The sequence below is a fragment of the Leucoraja erinacea genome, chromosome 34, assembly GCF_028641065.1.
Source record: "Leucoraja erinacea ecotype New England chromosome 34, Leri_hhj_1, whole genome shotgun sequence".
In the NCBI taxonomy this organism is placed as follows: Eukaryota; Metazoa; Chordata; class Chondrichthyes; order Rajiformes; family Rajidae; genus Leucoraja; species Leucoraja erinaceus.
In genome coordinates, this window is record NC_073410.1 from 8,988,549 (window position 1) to 9,004,965 (window position 16,417).

At 44.3% G+C, this 16,417-nt stretch overlaps 1 protein-coding gene across 2 annotated transcripts; it reads left to right on the forward strand.

Annotated features, from left to right (window-relative positions):
• Positions 1 to 11,317: 11,317 nt before the first annotated feature.
• Positions 11,318 to 16,400, forward strand: LOC129712975 (protein FAM241B-like). Of its 2 annotated transcripts, none has more exons than XM_055661800.1 (3): positions 11,318 to 11,336; positions 11,754 to 11,868; positions 15,291 to 16,400. In XM_055661800.1, the coding sequence occupies exons 2-3, from the start codon at positions 11,770 to 11,772 to the stop codon at positions 15,534 to 15,536; spliced, it is 345 nt and encodes a 114-aa protein (XP_055517775.1). In that variant the 5' UTR covers positions 11,318 to 11,336; positions 11,754 to 11,769; the 3' UTR covers positions 15,537 to 16,400. The 2 variants fall into 2 exon arrangements, with proteins under 2 accessions (XP_055517775.1, XP_055517776.1); XM_055661801.1 differs by lacking the exon at positions 11,318 to 11,336 and adding an exon at positions 11,541 to 11,559.
• Positions 16,401 to 16,417: the final 17 nt, after the last annotated feature.

The window sequence follows — 16,417 nt, forward strand, 5'->3', positions numbered from 1 at the left end:
CCTGCAACCTCTGGGAACTGCACAGAAACCTTGGGTGGGGCGCAAAGTCTCCAGAGGTTTCCATTCAGGTTTCCTAAGTGGGACAGGGGCATAAGGCAGTAGCTCTACTACTATATCACCATGCTGTCCCTAGGGGGCATTCCTGCTGGCCTGGGCAATGGAAATCATTAGACCTTCAGTGCCCTCCATAATGTTTGGGACGTGTATAAACACTGCTGTAATTTCTACATGGTGAAACCAAAATGTATAAAAATGGCCTTTATGATGTGCACTTTAACTTCATGTGATTTTTTTCTATTACAAATATCAAATTGTGGAGTACAGAGGCAAATAAATAAATGATGGGTCTTTGTCCCAAACATTATGAGTTAATCTGCTTGCATCATTTCAGATGGCAATACTTTGTTTTTACTTGTTCTCGTGTTTCTGAAGCAGCTTTTCAACGTTGCTGTGGTTACGGAGGATTAAGCAATGACCTGGATGAAAGGAGAATAAGATTGATTCTCATACATTCAGCACAAAGATACAAAGCCTGTTGTTATCCAGTAACCAGGAGGAGTGTTGATCAACTAATTATACGTAGCTCATGTCATTTACGTATTCAGCAAAATCGGGATCAAGAGGACACTCAGCCTTCAGTACAGCACATGAAACAACATTTGCACCTTTCAGAACATCATGAGTTTCCAACACACCTTATAATCGATGAGTTGTTTTCTACATTGCCATAAAAGATGAGTGTTAATAAACCAATAATCTGTTCTAATCATGTGAAAATAGAAACATAGAAAATAGGTGCAGGAGGAGGCCATTCGGCCCTTCGAGCCAGCACCGCCATTCATTGTGATCATGGCTGATCGTCCCCTATCAATAACCCGTGCCTGCATTCTCCCTATATCCCTTGACTCCACTAGCCCCTAGAGCTCTATCTAGTGGATATTAAATCCATCCAGTGACTTGGCTTCCACTGCCCTCTATGGCAGGGAATTCCACAAATTCACAACTCTCTGGGTGAAAAAGTTTTTTCTCACCTCAGTCTTAAATGACCTCCCCTTTATTCTAAGAACCTCAGATGCTGGAGTAACTCAGTGGGACAGGCAACATCTTTGGAGAGAAGGAGAGACCATCTCCACCCAAAATGTCACCCATTCCTTCTCTCCAGAGATGCTGCCTGTCCCGCTGAGTTATCTCAGCATCAGTTCAGTTGCGTACTAAGAGTGCAACTGGAGAATATTCCCCAGCTCCTATGCAGGGCGGATGCCACGGGATCTTTCACTGCCATGTGCCAGCAGATGGTGCCCCTTGAAAACCAGCACCTCCAACGAGGCCGGACTCTCTCAGGGCTGCACCAGAGCATGGCCAACCCTTAACCTTTCATCATTGGTGTGAAACATTAACTCTGTTTCTCTCTCCACAGACGCTGCTTGTCCTGCTGAATATTTCCAACATTTTTGTTTGATTTCCACAGTGGTTGGGCATTAGGACCTCCATTGTTCCCTCCCTCCCCCACCCCCAACACCCTCATGGAGGAGCCAACCCCGTGCTTAGTCCTCCAATGTTCCCGGCGGCGCATCCACCGGCTCCCACGTGGCCCATCCTTAACCGCCAGCGCCCGACCAGCAAGGCTCCACCGACCAGCGAGGCTCCACCGCCTGGCTTCTCTTCTACGGCCTCCTGGGAGAAGTTTGCCACCATGGCTTGCCGGGACTTCTAGGCTTGCCTTTTTATTCATATTTTAGCGAGTCGAGAAGCAGACGGGAGGCTGACTCCTGCGTCACGGCTCCCACCACATGAAAATATTTTGTCTCGTCCGCGACAATGCGCCGCAGGTGTAACTGCGCTTCCACATGTGCTAACCAGACTTGTAGATGCTCAGGCCAAAACACCAGCAGCTTGAGGCTGACGGCGCTCTGATGGGCGTCTGGAACGGCAACAGGAGCTAACTCGTCCTGCATCTCGGCGTCCAATTTCAAATTGAGCGCGTCGGGGTCACCAATTTAGCGAGTCGAGACGATAGTTGTTTTCCCAAACGAGCTTTATTGACAAAGCAGTGAAAACAACGCAGATCAAACGACAGCTAACACAAAACGATCTTACGATCAACCGTGGTCGAAGTAATGAATAGGGCGAAGCCAGAAAACGCCCGAAAACAAAACCCCTCCCCACAGTCACATGACCGAGGTAGCCGTCCGCAGGGTTAGACTACCCACAGGCACCAGCAGGTGCCGATACAATATCATATTTGGCTTGCTCCATACTTCTTCTCTGATGATAACAAAGAAGGCAACATTGAAGATGATTCTGACGAGTTTGAATATTGTTTATGACAAGTATTACATAAGCCACAGAGAAAAAAAGGAGTCAGAGAGCAAGAGGGACAAAACAGAAAAAAATAATCTTTAATTATAGTTTGATGCAGTGCTGACTTTGATAATTATGGAAGTAGAAGCTATGAATTATGATACACTGCTGGATTATATTGTGTTTGGACCAAAAATTTAGTCCATTTAGAAATTGCAAAACTGTTGCTATCGTAACATTTTAGTGATAGGGTAAGTGGCAGGAGGCACTTTGTGCTGAAGCCATGGTAACAGAATTATCACTCAAGTCTTTCAATCAAGCTCATTACATGACATCATCTAAAAACGAGGGTGTGGAATTAATGTGCAACAGTTCATTATTCCCTGGAACTGCACAGGTCAGAAATCTGAGAACATGAAACACTAGCTCTAGTCGCCCGCACTTGAGATTTGTGCAGTTTCTGGCACTGAGGATTATTCCTGAACGACTGCAATCTTCACATAAATTATACGTCACCCTGATGCCACAAAGTGCAGGAGTAATCCAGTGGCTCAGACAGCGTCTCAGGAGAACATGGATAGGCGATGTTTTGAGTCGGGACTCTTCTTCAGACTCAAGCGCCCTGCCTGAAACACAAATTTAAAGAAGAGCCCTGACCCGAAACATCACCTTTCCACGTTCTCCAGAGATGCTGCCTGACCTGCTGAGTTACCTCAGCTCTATGTGTCTTCTTTTGTAAGCCAACAATCATATTGTTACTACATCACCATGAAGTCCTTATATTAAGACTGAGAGTTCTATTCAACAAGGGAATCAAGGATTAAGGGAACTTGATGAATGTTTCATCCATTATTACACTGAATGGTGGAAAGGCTTAAAGAGCTGAATGGTTTATTTCTGCTCCAATTTCTACAAAGGTGTAGGCGTAATATTAAAGGCACAATAATGCGCCTTCTCATATGTAACCTGTGGTATCTTATTCCTGTCAGTAATAAATCAATTTTTGGGAGACACAAAGATTTTTTTTAATTGAGAGCAATTAGTGCACTTTTCATCTGTACAACCTCGGTGACTGCCAATCACCACCCCCCCCCCCCCCCCCCCCCCCCCTATTATTTTTTCAAATCATTTGCTATGTCGCTCTTCCAGGGAGATGCTAAATGCATTCGTTGTCTCTGTACTGTACACTGACAATGACAATTAAAATTGAATCTGAATCTGAACTTGTCTTAGAACCTGGGGTTAGATTAGGTACTGCAAAGAAATAGGCCCTTTGATCCACTGAGTTGAGACTGACCATCAATCACCCATTTTGTGCTGATCCAACCCATATCTATACAACTCTTCCCATATTCTCATCATCTCCCACAAGATTTCATCACTCGCTATAGTAGGGACGGTTTACAGTAGGCAATTAACCGACTAACCTGCACATTTTTTAGTTCCCTGAAGTTACAAAATGAACATACTGCTGTATATCTGGAATAAAAATATTCTGCAAAGGGCTGTACATGTTCATTACCTGAAATAAATGAAAAGTACGTGGAAGCCCAGGACAGTCAGAGTGAGGGTGAGATAGAGAATAAAATCTCAGCTGACAAACGTTCTCTAGCACTTTTGTAGATGGAAGAGAGAAATTGCATAGGGTGATCGACTAATCCATGTTTGACCTCCAAAATGTTGTGAAAGACCATGTAGTGAGCTATGAATATGGCAAGAAATACAACTAAACTGCTGCTTAATTTATCCCCGTACAACTTCTGTCGATCTCCTTTCAAGACTCTTCCCAGATTTCAAGTATAAGTGATTACATCCCATATAATTAGACTCAGGAACTGTGATTACATCCTGCTTGAATACCCGTGTCAATTCTCACTTCAATCATGCCACTTCTCTGTTGAAGATTAAAAGGAGAAGGATATTCTCATTATCATAGACCGTCTCCTTGTGATCAGTGATTGTTTTCATGAGAGACACAAATTGTGACCAGACTCACAATCACTTAACTAAAAGCTAAATCCACTTGCTTGTCTGAGCTGTAAACTCCATCTGCTGGAGACCAGTGTCGAAACCAGCAGAATGGTTTTGTTCCCAATATATACATACATGATTTGTAAATATATACCTACTAGGGCATTTTAATTCACTGTACCAAGCATATCACAAAATTAATTTATAATATTTGCAAGATGTCACTAATATTTCATCCTTAAACATTCCATCAATTGACTATTTGAGAGGTTATCACACAGCTCTCAGCCTCCCAGTGCCACTTGATAGTGGACCCCACAGCCATTTGGTAGATTAACTTAAAGAATCCCATTATAGGTGGTAGTGTAAATGGGTGTTTGATGGCCAACCATGACTCGATTAAACTGGTGGAGGGATTGGGCCAGGAATCAATACTAAAAGAGGATGGCCAGGGTGGGGTTAGATTAGATTAGATTAGATTAGATTTGTTTATTGTCATTCAGACCTTTCGGTCTGAACGAAATTCTGTTTCCCTGCAGTCATACATATAATTTAAAAAATGACAAAAACACACAATCAACACAAATTTAACATCCACCACAGTGAGTTCACCAAACACCTCCTCACTGTGGTGGAAGGCAAAATCTTAAAGTCTCTGGCTCTTCCCTCTTTGTTCTCCCTCTGCGTTACTGGTAGAGCTGCTGTCTCACAGCACTAGAGACCCAGGTTCGATTCTGACCTTGGGTGCTGTCTGTGTGGAATTTGCATGTTCACCTTGTGACCACATGGGTTTCCTCTAAGTGCTCTGGTTTTCTGCCAGACACATGTGAGTTTGTTGGTTCATCGGTCTCCATCAATTGTCCCTAAGGTGTAGGGAATAGATGAAAAAGTATGATATCAGAGAACAAGTGTGATCTATGGTTGGTGTGTACTCAGTTGCCTGAAGGGCCTGTTTCCGTCTTGTATCTCTAAAGTAAATCAACATGTTAGTGCGAGGCGAGTGAGACTTGGCGCAAGATATTCACCCTTGAACTTGCAAGTTTAGTGTTAACTTCATCTTAGAGGGACATGAACTGTAACAATATCATCCAATTCAGGGATGTGGTTTGATGCTGAGGATCTGCCCAGGAATTGTCAACAATGGAAGATTAAAATAATTCATGGTCTTATCAATACTTTGATTACATGAAGTAATGGATACTTGGACTGGTCAAATAGGCTAGAACTAAGACTGTGTCGTTGGATCTGCTGGTGGAGTGGGGTGAGGCCGAGTCGGCTTACATAAACAGGGGACAGATGGGCCGAATGGCCTGAATCTGTGCTGCAGCTGATATTAAAATTGATTAAACTGCTACTAAAACTGATTCAACTGTAAACATCTCAGCTGCACAACAACCTTTTTCCAATGTGGACTGGTTCGGAATTCTGATTGCTCCAAAAATGCCAGCGTGGGAGGCTTCAGGAAAGTTGCCAGAGGCTTTCTGACCTTCAGAGTGCTCACTCAATAAAAGCATTTGTGTTGGAAAGAGAGATGGGCTGCAATACAACTTCAAACAACAGCTCTTCCAAAGCCAATTACCGATGGAAACATAGGCCTATCACTCATGGTGCTGTTGATATATGTGTGGGTATAAAACAGGTCCCAACACCAATTGTTGGGCAATACTGGAGGGAGAGAAGGAGGGCGTGTGAAAAAAGGAGCTGGTAGAATACATGGCTAAAAGAATAGGAACAGAATGGGGAGAGCAGGAGTACATCAAAGTCCAGGTCAAGAGCAGGACTGAGGGATTGGTGAGAGTATGGAGATGAGAAAGTCATAGTCATAGAGAGAGATGCAGCATGAAATTGGGCCGTTCAGCCCACCATCAGTCTTAGTCAACCGTCAACCACCCTAAGTGAAAGTTACAGGAGGAAAGTGACAGGGATATTGGGACATAGTACTGAATGACTGAGAAAGAGAGAAAGATGTGGAGAGGGGGCTGGGGAGGGGTGGGAGGTGGAAGGGGGGAAGGGAGGCGAGGCATGGTTGAGCGATGGGAACGTGAAGGTAGATCAGGAAGATAAGTGAAACAAGATGGGATAATGAAGTGAATGATCCCATTGATATGAGGGGCCAAAGGAATTTGGTGTCAGGGTTTGGCTCCACCCTCTCACAGTACAACAGGGAAAGGGAGAAGAGCTAAGCAATATTTTACTTCGAAATTCAACAAAAGAGAATCTGACTCTGAATCTGGAGCAAATAAATATAAGGTAAAGAACTAAACAATTGAGCATTAAACAGGAAGTTCCTCAGCTGATGAGCATATATCTACAGCTGCCCACCTTAAATATACCTAATAGTGCTAACCCTTAATAAACATGAGGAACAGCACCTCATATTCCGCTTGGGGAGTCTGCGTCCTGGTGGCATGAACATTGAATTCTCACAATGTTGTTAGCCCTTGCTGTCTCCTCCCCTTCCTACCTCTCCCACAGCCCTCGGGCTCCTCCTCCTCCTTTTTCCTTTCTTCACCCCGTCTCCCCCCACCCCCCATCAGTCTGAAGAAGGGTTTTGGCCCAAAACGTCGCCTATTTCCTTCGCTCCATAGATGCTGCTGCACCCGCTGAGTTTCTCCACCATTTTTGTGTACCTATGAGAAACCGACATCCCTGTTCGTAACTGTAATGCGATCTGAGAGGAATAATAGCCACCAAAATATCTTTATGCCTGTGATTCGTCTCTCCTGTGTGGAGTCGGCCTCCTTTTACTATATTATATTAAACATCTGCTCATTCACATTTAACTTTACCCCAGATCCTGGGAGTGATGTTCAACCTTCCCGGAGAGCAGATTGGCTCCCTGCCAAGAAATGGGTAAAGCTTTCATCTGTTGAAATCATCCATTATATCAAGTGTACAGTATGAAGACAGGCCATTCAGCCCTACAGATCCTTGCTTGTGTACGTAACTCTGCACAAGCCTCGTTCCACATCTTTTCAACACGCTCGGGATCAATAGATCTTTCTATTCCTGTCAGCTTCCCCTTCAATGCATCTCTGCTAATTGGTCCCAAATGCACCATTAAATGAGCAGAGATTAAGCTGATCTTTTACTCACCTTAATATTCCCTGTACTCTCTGAAGTTCAGAAAAATGAGAAGTCATCGCATTGAAATCTACAGAATTCTTCAGAGGTTTGACAGGTTGGATGTGGAATTGAACCTCACACTATGAGGATCAACCATTGAAGATGAAGATGAAAAAAGTTCTTTACTGAGAGGAATGTGGACCTCTAAGGACCTCTCTACTGGAGGGCAGCTCAAGCTCAGCTCGAGGATATTCAAGGCCAAAATCAGTTGATCATTAGATATAAAGGGAATTCATGGATATGCGCTGGTGCTGGAAAATGGTATTAAGTAAAAGGCCAGCCACAATCTTACTGAATGATAGAACAGGGATGGGCCAAATAGCATTCTCCTGCTGGTTCTTTTGCTCCATGGACAGTATTTTTGATTTCTATCATTCCTCAGATTTATTGGCAACTACCATTGGCATGTCTATGTCCATTGGTATGTTTATGTCCCGTAATCTCATCCCCCTACATTCTTCCTCCATATACACCATTATCCTTTCATAATCTTATATTCTTGAACAGTCACCTCTCGATTTCTCTTGCAGAGAAAGAACCTCCTTGTCAGCGCAAGATTCCTGTCAATTACAACCTCTTACATTGGAAGTTATCCTTCTGAACTCTTTTTGGCTGTCTCCAATGTTTCTGTGCCATTTATGTAACAAGTCAGCTGGACAAGGGCACATCACTCCGAGTGTGAACCAACATGGACACACACCTTTCCAACGGAAATGGGTTCGACTCAAGTCAAGTCAAGTCAAGTGAGTTTATTGTTATGTGTCCCTGATAGGACAATGAAATTCTTGCTTTGCTTCAGCACGCAGAACATAGCAGGCATTTACTACAAAACAGATCAATGTGTCCATATACTATAATATAAATATATACACACATGAATAACTAAAATGATAAAGTGCAAATAACAGATAATATTATTAATAATCAAAGTTTTGTCTGAGCCAAGTTTAATAGCTTGATGGCTATGGGGAAGTAGCTATTCCTGAACCTGATTGTTGCGGTCCTCAGGCTCCTGTACCTTCTACCTGAAGGTAGCAGGGAGATGAGTGTGTGGCCAGGATGTTGTGGCCTTGACTCCACATCAAAACCACAGAATGTCTTCCAAACATTCATCAGTAATAGACACAAAATGCTGGATTAACTCAGCGGGACAGGCGGCATCTCTGGAGAGAAGGAATGGTTGACGTTTCGGGTCGAGACCCTTCTTCAGACATTATCAGCAATAATCAGCAACACTACCCCATTCAGACACAAGAGGGAGACTTCAGCCTTTCCTTTGGTCAAAGCCTCCTCATTGACCATCAACACCAGTGCATCTCAAGGCTGTGTGCTTAACTCACAGCTGTTTTAAATGTCGAGAAGTGCAAGTGTATTATACTTCTATTTGTAATGCAATTGAGGATCATGTTTTCCAGAGTGAAACGTGACAACAAACATTTCCTCCATAATGTCACTTTCTCATTAAGCTGCATCGGTGAAGTGACATTAACTGACTGCAACACTGTATAAAAGATTGTTGCTCTCAACCTCAATGACTGAAGACCTCAGATATACAGCTGAAGGGCCGGTGCGTTGTTCAATGCGGGAAATCTCGTCACATTATTCAAACCCGTTTGTTGTATAAAAATATAAAGAAAATATTTCCTTTGCTTTCTCTGTGCCTTGATGGATGTCTGGGTGGCTTTTATATGCAAACTAATTTGGATACAAACCAGAGGGGGAACCCCATTAGAAAGAAGCTTTCAGGCTATAATTGAATTTCTTCACTTGTTAGATTGCAATGAAAATGTCATCTATATTGGTGCCTCTATTCAGTGCAAATTAGATCTCGTTAGAAAGAAATGGTTTCTTGGCAAGGCATGAAACTCCTTAGAGTGGGCCTGTAACTATGCAGAGCAGCTGGACTTGACTTGACTTGACTTGGAGACGGCTCCTCGACACACATGTGCTCAAGTTTGTCGAAGATGTATAGACTTGTGAATTACTATTCAGTGTGGCCTCCGCTCTCTGTCACAGGGGGTTAAGTCTGGGCCTTCTCCAGGGCAGCCATGCCGAAAATGTAGAGTGACTTGAACAGGCTGCAGATAAGGGTCGGAGTTGTACACAAGCTTTATTGTGCAACGTTCCATTTTGTGAGCACACAAATCCAGTGTGTCGCGATGTGGGCAAGATACATTTTCTGCAGCAGGAGCTTATTCTCCTGCCCAGGCTGCGGGAACAATCTACAAATGCGATTAGCTTCGTATTTCAGGGGGTGAATGGAAACCGCCTGCATTGATATCCACTCTCTGCCACTGCACATCTCGCACAACCACTGTCACTCAGTCAGAAGAGTCAAGAGAACTCATGGAGGACAGGACAGCTGGTGTACAACAGATTCAGGTAACACAGCAGGACAACACAGTGGCTCAACTGTAGAGTTGTTGCCTTATAATGCCAGAGACCCAGCTTCGAACCTGACTACCGGTGCTGTCTGCATGGAGTTTGCACGCTCTCCCTGTGACAGCGTGGTTTTCTCCGAGTGCTCCAGTTTCCTCTCACATCCCAAAGACGTGCAGGTTTGTAGATTCATTGGCTTTTAAATTGTCCCTAGTGTGTAGGATAGAACTGGTGCACAGGCAATTTCTGGTCAGCATGGACCCGTTGGGCTGAAGGGCCTGTTACGACGCTGTATCTCTAAACAAAACTAAATCAGTTGCACAAACCTCGAGGGAGTACCATCAGCAGTTTTCCTGCACTGGTGCTTTTAATGTGTGTGCTTGAAATCCACAATAAATACATCAGATAAAAGTAGATAAATACATCAGATAAAATGTTCAAAGAAAGAGTTGCCTTTCTGTAACACATTTCTATCTCTCTTTCATAACATCTCCAAATGCTAGTCAGCTAGTACACCTCACACAGGGGGACTGCTGCCTGAAATTGCGAATCCCATACTGACCTTTCCAAACTGTGGGCGGCACAGTGGTAGAGTTGCTGCCTTAAGGGGCTGTCCCACTTGGGCGACCTAATTGGCGAGTTTAGAAGAGTTTGAAATAATGACATGTTGATGACCAACTTCGTTTAGCTATGACTAGCGACAACTAACTTCGGGAAAATGGACACCGAATAGTGGTGAGTGAAGACGACCTCCTTCGATCTCCTTCGACTATGATGAAGACTATCTACGACTACCTTCGACTACTGTCGATTACCTACGACTAACATGCCGGCCTACTATGACCTACTAAACCTACGAGTAAAAAAAGTATTGATTATTTCCATGGCGACCTTTTTTTACTCGCAGGCATTTTTTAACATATTGAAAAAACCCGCCACGACCTAGCTGTGGCCTGGAGTACGCGGAGACCACTCTCGAGCATGAAGGAGAGTTACGAAGACCTCCGAAGACCTCGTGTTGATAACGCTGCAAGTATGAGTCGAGGGTAAACTCGCAGATCAGGTCGCCCAAGTGAGACAGACCCTTTACAACGCAAGACCCAGGTTCGATCCTGACCGAGTGCTGTCTGTACGGAGTTTGTACGTTCTCCCTGTGACCGCATGAGTTTTCTCTGAGTGCTCCATTAATTGCCTTCTGTAAATTGTCCCCAGTGTGTAATATAACACCAGTGCCCAGGTAATTGTTGGTGAGCACAGGCTCAGTGGGCCGAAGGGCCTGTTTCCATACTGTATCTCTGAACTAAAAACATTGCTTAAAGGATGGTGTACAGGGGTGGGCGAAACGCACCAGGAATGCAGTTGAAAATCAGTTTCCTGGCTCTCCATTTGAGGCGGGCGCATTCAGCGGCGTGATTGAATTTCTGGGGAAAACCACCATATATACTAGAGGAGCAAACACTCCCTCTTGCAGCCTCAAACCTCCCTTCCTGTCCCTGTGAACCGGGTGAGGTTTGGAACAGAATAAAATGAACCACCGTGTTTCATTTAGCAACCGTTGTGTATGTATTTTCAGTTAAAAGAGACCAGGTAGCGGGCGGGGGAGTCCGTGCAGTAAGGGGATGGCTCAGCTCTGTCTGCTAAGCGCTGACCCACACACTGGGTTTAGCGGAGAGTTTGCGGAAGGGAACACAGCAGCTCGCTCGGAGTTTATTCCCTGTAACACCCTGCGATGACTCGCATTTCCTCTCAGCCCTGCTCTGTGGCTGGGCAAAGATCCTAGAGGTTGTGTCTGGGCACCAAAGATTATAGTATCTTTGCTCTTTGCTGGGCACGGCCGAAGCCGCTCGCTCGCTCACTCGCTGCCAGCGGAGAGGACTCGGGCTCAGGAGCTTGTTTGTTTCACACGCGTCCGCTGCAGCGCTTGCGGGCCAGCTCCCTTAACAACTCTCCCCTTCTCTCCCTCTCCCCCTCCCCAGGCCTCGGTGCGGGAGGATGGTTCGTATCCTGGCCAACGGAGACATTGTGCAGGATGACGACCCCCGGGTCAGGAAGGTGCCTCCGCGCCGAGAGGAGCTCAACAGGGGCCGGCAGGTCGGTGCATAACGCTGGGGAGGGTGGAGCGATTTTTCTCGGTCACCCATCCTAGTGCGAACAGGCCCTCACAACTTGTTTACTAGCATCGAATGGCGCTCACAAAATGCAACGTTGCACTTCCAACCCTGCCCACTTCCTGCCTCGACCGAATGAACAAGTTAAGATCTTGTTTAAATTGTTACATTTGGTGTCCTAACGCTTTCAAACAAGAACCCCACATATCCATGGGATCCTGACATCACTTGAGGTTGACAACAATTAATCTCCCTGCCTTCCCTCGTCCCCAACTTCAGGGGCACAGGTCTCCGTGACTGCTGGCATTCTAGTTAGAAGAGACTAGGAAATCCCCATTCCAACACAAGGTATTCCTTCAAAAGCTTGCTCTTTGCATCTATAAGTGATGCACCCTTTCACTCTTGTGTGTGTGTGTGTGGTATGGCCCAGCAAGTCCATGTTCTCTTGGAGTAACCAACAAAGTTCCTGACAGAGGAGATCACACATTGATGAAGAACAACAAATGGTTCCTTGTCAAATATTTAAGCTGTTTTTTTTTACAAGTTTTATTTGAATTGTTTCAAGACAATGGGGATGGTGGGAGAACAAAGGTGAACCTGAGGGAGGGGGGAACTCTAGTTTAGAATCCTCTGACCAGGGTTGTGTATGTTTGTTCGGTGAAGGCTCTGTTCACACGGCAGCCAGCCAACAGTCAATAGACAATAGGTGCAGGAGTAGGCCATTCGGCCCTTCGAGCCAGCACCGCCATTCAATATGATCATGGATGATCATCCACAATCAGTACCCCGTTCCTGCCTTCTCCCCATATCCCCTGACTCCGCTATCTTTAAGAGCCCTATCTAGCTCTCTCTTGAAAGCATCCAGAGAACCGGCCTCCACCGCCCTCTGAGGCAGAGAATTCCACAGACTCACCACTCTCTAAGAAAAAGTGTCTCCTCATCTCCGTTCTAAATGGCTTACTCCTTATTCTTAAACTGTGGCCCCTGGTTCTGGTCTCCCCCAACATCTGGAACATGTTTCCGGCCTCTAGCGTGTCCAAGCCCTTAACAATCTTGTATGTTTCAATGAGAATCCCTCTCATCCTTCTAAACTCCAGAGTGTACAAGCCCAACTGCTCCATTCTCTCAGCATATGACAGTCCCGCTATCCGGGGAAATAACAGTAGCTTTTTTTTTCTTTTTGTTTTCACTTTTAATTTCAAGTTTTTGTGTACCTTGTGTGTTGTGACTGTATTGCACTATCATCCCTTCAGGCCATGAATTGAAATCGCAAATCCGTGTAAATAAAAATCAGTTCACGATTCTATCCTACAGCTTTAAACCATTAATTACCAAGCCATGCATGAGAATGTAAGAATAGAGAGCAGGAGCCACTCAATCCGTAGGAGCTTGCCCTATTTTAGAGTCATAGAGTCTTACATCGTGAAAACAGGCCTTTTGGTCTCGACCAAAAACGTCACCATTCCTTCTCTCCGGAGATGCTACACTAGCATTTTGGGACTATCTTCAGTTTAAACCAGCATCTGCAGTTCCTTTCTACACCTTTGGCCCAACTTGCCCACACCAGCCAACATGTCCCATCTACACCAGTCCCACCGACCTGCCTTTGGCCCATATCCTTCTTCAAGCTCTTCATCATGATCATGGCTGATCTTCTGTCTCCACTCCATTTTTCTGCACTATCCCCGTATCTGTTCATCCTCTCAATCCAGGTATCTCATAAATTTTGAATGAATGCAATGTCCAAGAATTCCCGAGGTTAAACATTCCAACAATTCCCCACCCTCGAGTGGTAATCTCTCCTCATCTCAGTATAGATGACCTATTCCTTATTCTAAGAAACTACCCTTGGAGCTGGACTCGTGTTCAAGTGCCATCCACCACAATCTAACGTTCCCCAAGAGAACATTGAGTGGGAGAAGCTGCATTAAGAAATTGTGGATTCTTTAAATCTCTCTCCTCTTTCCACTTCCTCCATTCACACTGCAAACTGCTGCTATGCATTTTTAATGAATTCTATAAAGTATGTGCCAGCTAGAGCACTTTAGATCATGGACTACAAATATCCTGAATTCCTTGTTGAATTATAAATTAATAACAAAGCTCACATGTTGCGATCTATTGATAATATTTCATTTAACCATATAACAATTACAGCACGGAAACAGGCCATCTCGGCCCTACAAGTCCATGCCGAACAAATTTTTTTCCCCTTAGTCCCACCTACCTGCACTCGTACCATAACCCTCCATTCCCTTCTCATCCATATGCCTATCCAATTTATTTTTAAATGATACCAATGAACCTGCCTCCACCACTTCCACTGGGAGCTCATTCCACACCGCCACCACTCTCTGCGTAAAGAAGTTCCCCCTCATATTACCCCTAAACTTCTGTCCCTTAATTCTGAAGTCATGTCCTCTTGTTTGAATCTTCCCTATTCTCAAAGGGAAAAGCTTGTCCACATCAACTCTGTAAATTGTACCTCTTCTTGACAAATGATTAATGTCTGATGTAACTAATCTGCAGAAATTACATCCACATTAAGATTATTCCTGATAGGAACACTACCGTTTCCCAGTGCACATACCTGACTTATATTGGGTGCAAGTTCATCACAACATTTGTATTGAATAGTGATGCAAATGGATCTAATAGCTAGGAACTGCTGTCTTGTTTTTGGTTCCATATATAACTGTAGGACTAATACAGGACGAATGCATTGGTTTTGGTTTGTTCATTGTGGGCTGAGGAAAGCAAATCCAATTGCTGGAGTCTAAGTCCAAGGGACATTGACTGCAATTTGGAGGCAAGCCATCGGGATTATTAGGTAACATACTAAGAGGATGATATAAAATTGCAGCCATCTTGGTGTGGTAAAATCATATAGCACTGAAACAGACCCTTTGCCCCATCTTCTGCAACAAATGCGATTGAGCACTGGTTTGAAGGGTTCCTGTTAAAGTTGAGTTACTGGGAACTTGCAGATGTACTGGGATCTGTGGCGGCATTGCCAACAGGAACTCGGGTATCACATGGAGACCCATGCACTGTTACTGCTTCTATTATCTTAAAGCAGGTGTTATTTCCCTGGCATAGATCCCCACAATGACACTGAGAGAGAGAGACAGATTCTGATTTAGCACAGGTATTGAGAGAAGGAAATTGAGTAAAAGGGTGCAGGTTCATCCATGAGCTCTATGAATGCTGGATTGAGAATGCGGAATAGATTGAGGCCTCTCTTGCTCCAGATTCAGCCGTGCTACTGTGATTGTTTCCTCACTGCCATTTGAACTGGTCCAGATAGCTCCCTTGGGCTCATTGGGGATGGGGAGTGAATTCCTGGAATCAGTTTGAAACGTGGCAGAATGCTGATTTTTCTCTTGTTCCATTCTGTTTTGTCAGGGTTTCACCCGTAATGCAGACAACACCAACCAGCCTCACATGGGGCCTGTCAACCAAGGGCAATCCCTGTTTGCAGATGCAAATCAACGTTTGATCAACATGGGATTTCCACGCTGGAATCTGGGAAATCAAGTCATCGAACCCGTCATGTCCGTCATTGCGGTGTTGATGCTAATGTTTTTTGGAATGCGCGGCCTTGTTCTTATCGGTGGGCTATACCTCTTCTCTCGGTTTAGCCAACGGTAACTGAAAGAATTGCGGTGCACTTATATCTGACTCTGTACAATGACTCTTTTCTCCTTCCCCTTATAAAACCATTTAAGAAAATACACCTACAATTTTAACTCCACAAAGGAAAATAGTTTGTTTAGCCATCAGCAGCTTGATCCCTGCAATATTTGGTTCATTGTCGGATGATGGGATCACTGCTCAGTTTGTGTGCATTCAGGGGCATCTTTCCTTTTAAATGTCATCAAGTGCTGATCTTCCAGTTCATTCAAATCAGCCAACCAAAACTTAAAATAAAAGAAGCTGTGACACAAAAGAATGAACAAAAAGTTAGCAGATTGTCTTAAAAATCCAACTGGCTCAACTGGAGGGAGATCCGCCAGGCGTGTGTGGTGTCTCATGTCATTGTGGTTAGCAGTTAGCAGTGCACCTCAGCTAAGACTGAGCAGAGGAATGCAACACCTCTCCACGTCATCAAACCATCTCTACTGAAGGAGTCATCGCCTCAAATGACAAATATTCATGCCAGCCTGGTGCTAAGATCTTGGCGAAAGCTTCCTTTTGTTCATGCCTGTGTTAACGGTACAATGGGACTTTAAGATAACTGTTACATCATGAGGGAGTGTTAACCAGTGCATCATGGTTACGTTACTGGATTAGTATCTGGTGGCCTGTTCTATTAAAGCAGGAGACATGAAATTTAACTAAATAAACCTGGACCAAAACAATGGCAAGTCTCAATGTGATCATTGAATGAGTGGATTTTGTGATTTAATGGATTTTGTGTTTTGAAGGTGGAAGAATTGGGACGCGATTGCCAATTTCTCTGTGCTCTAAAACAAGTGTGAAATAAAATTATTACCAATAAATCTATTATATGTATTCACTGGTTATTGTTT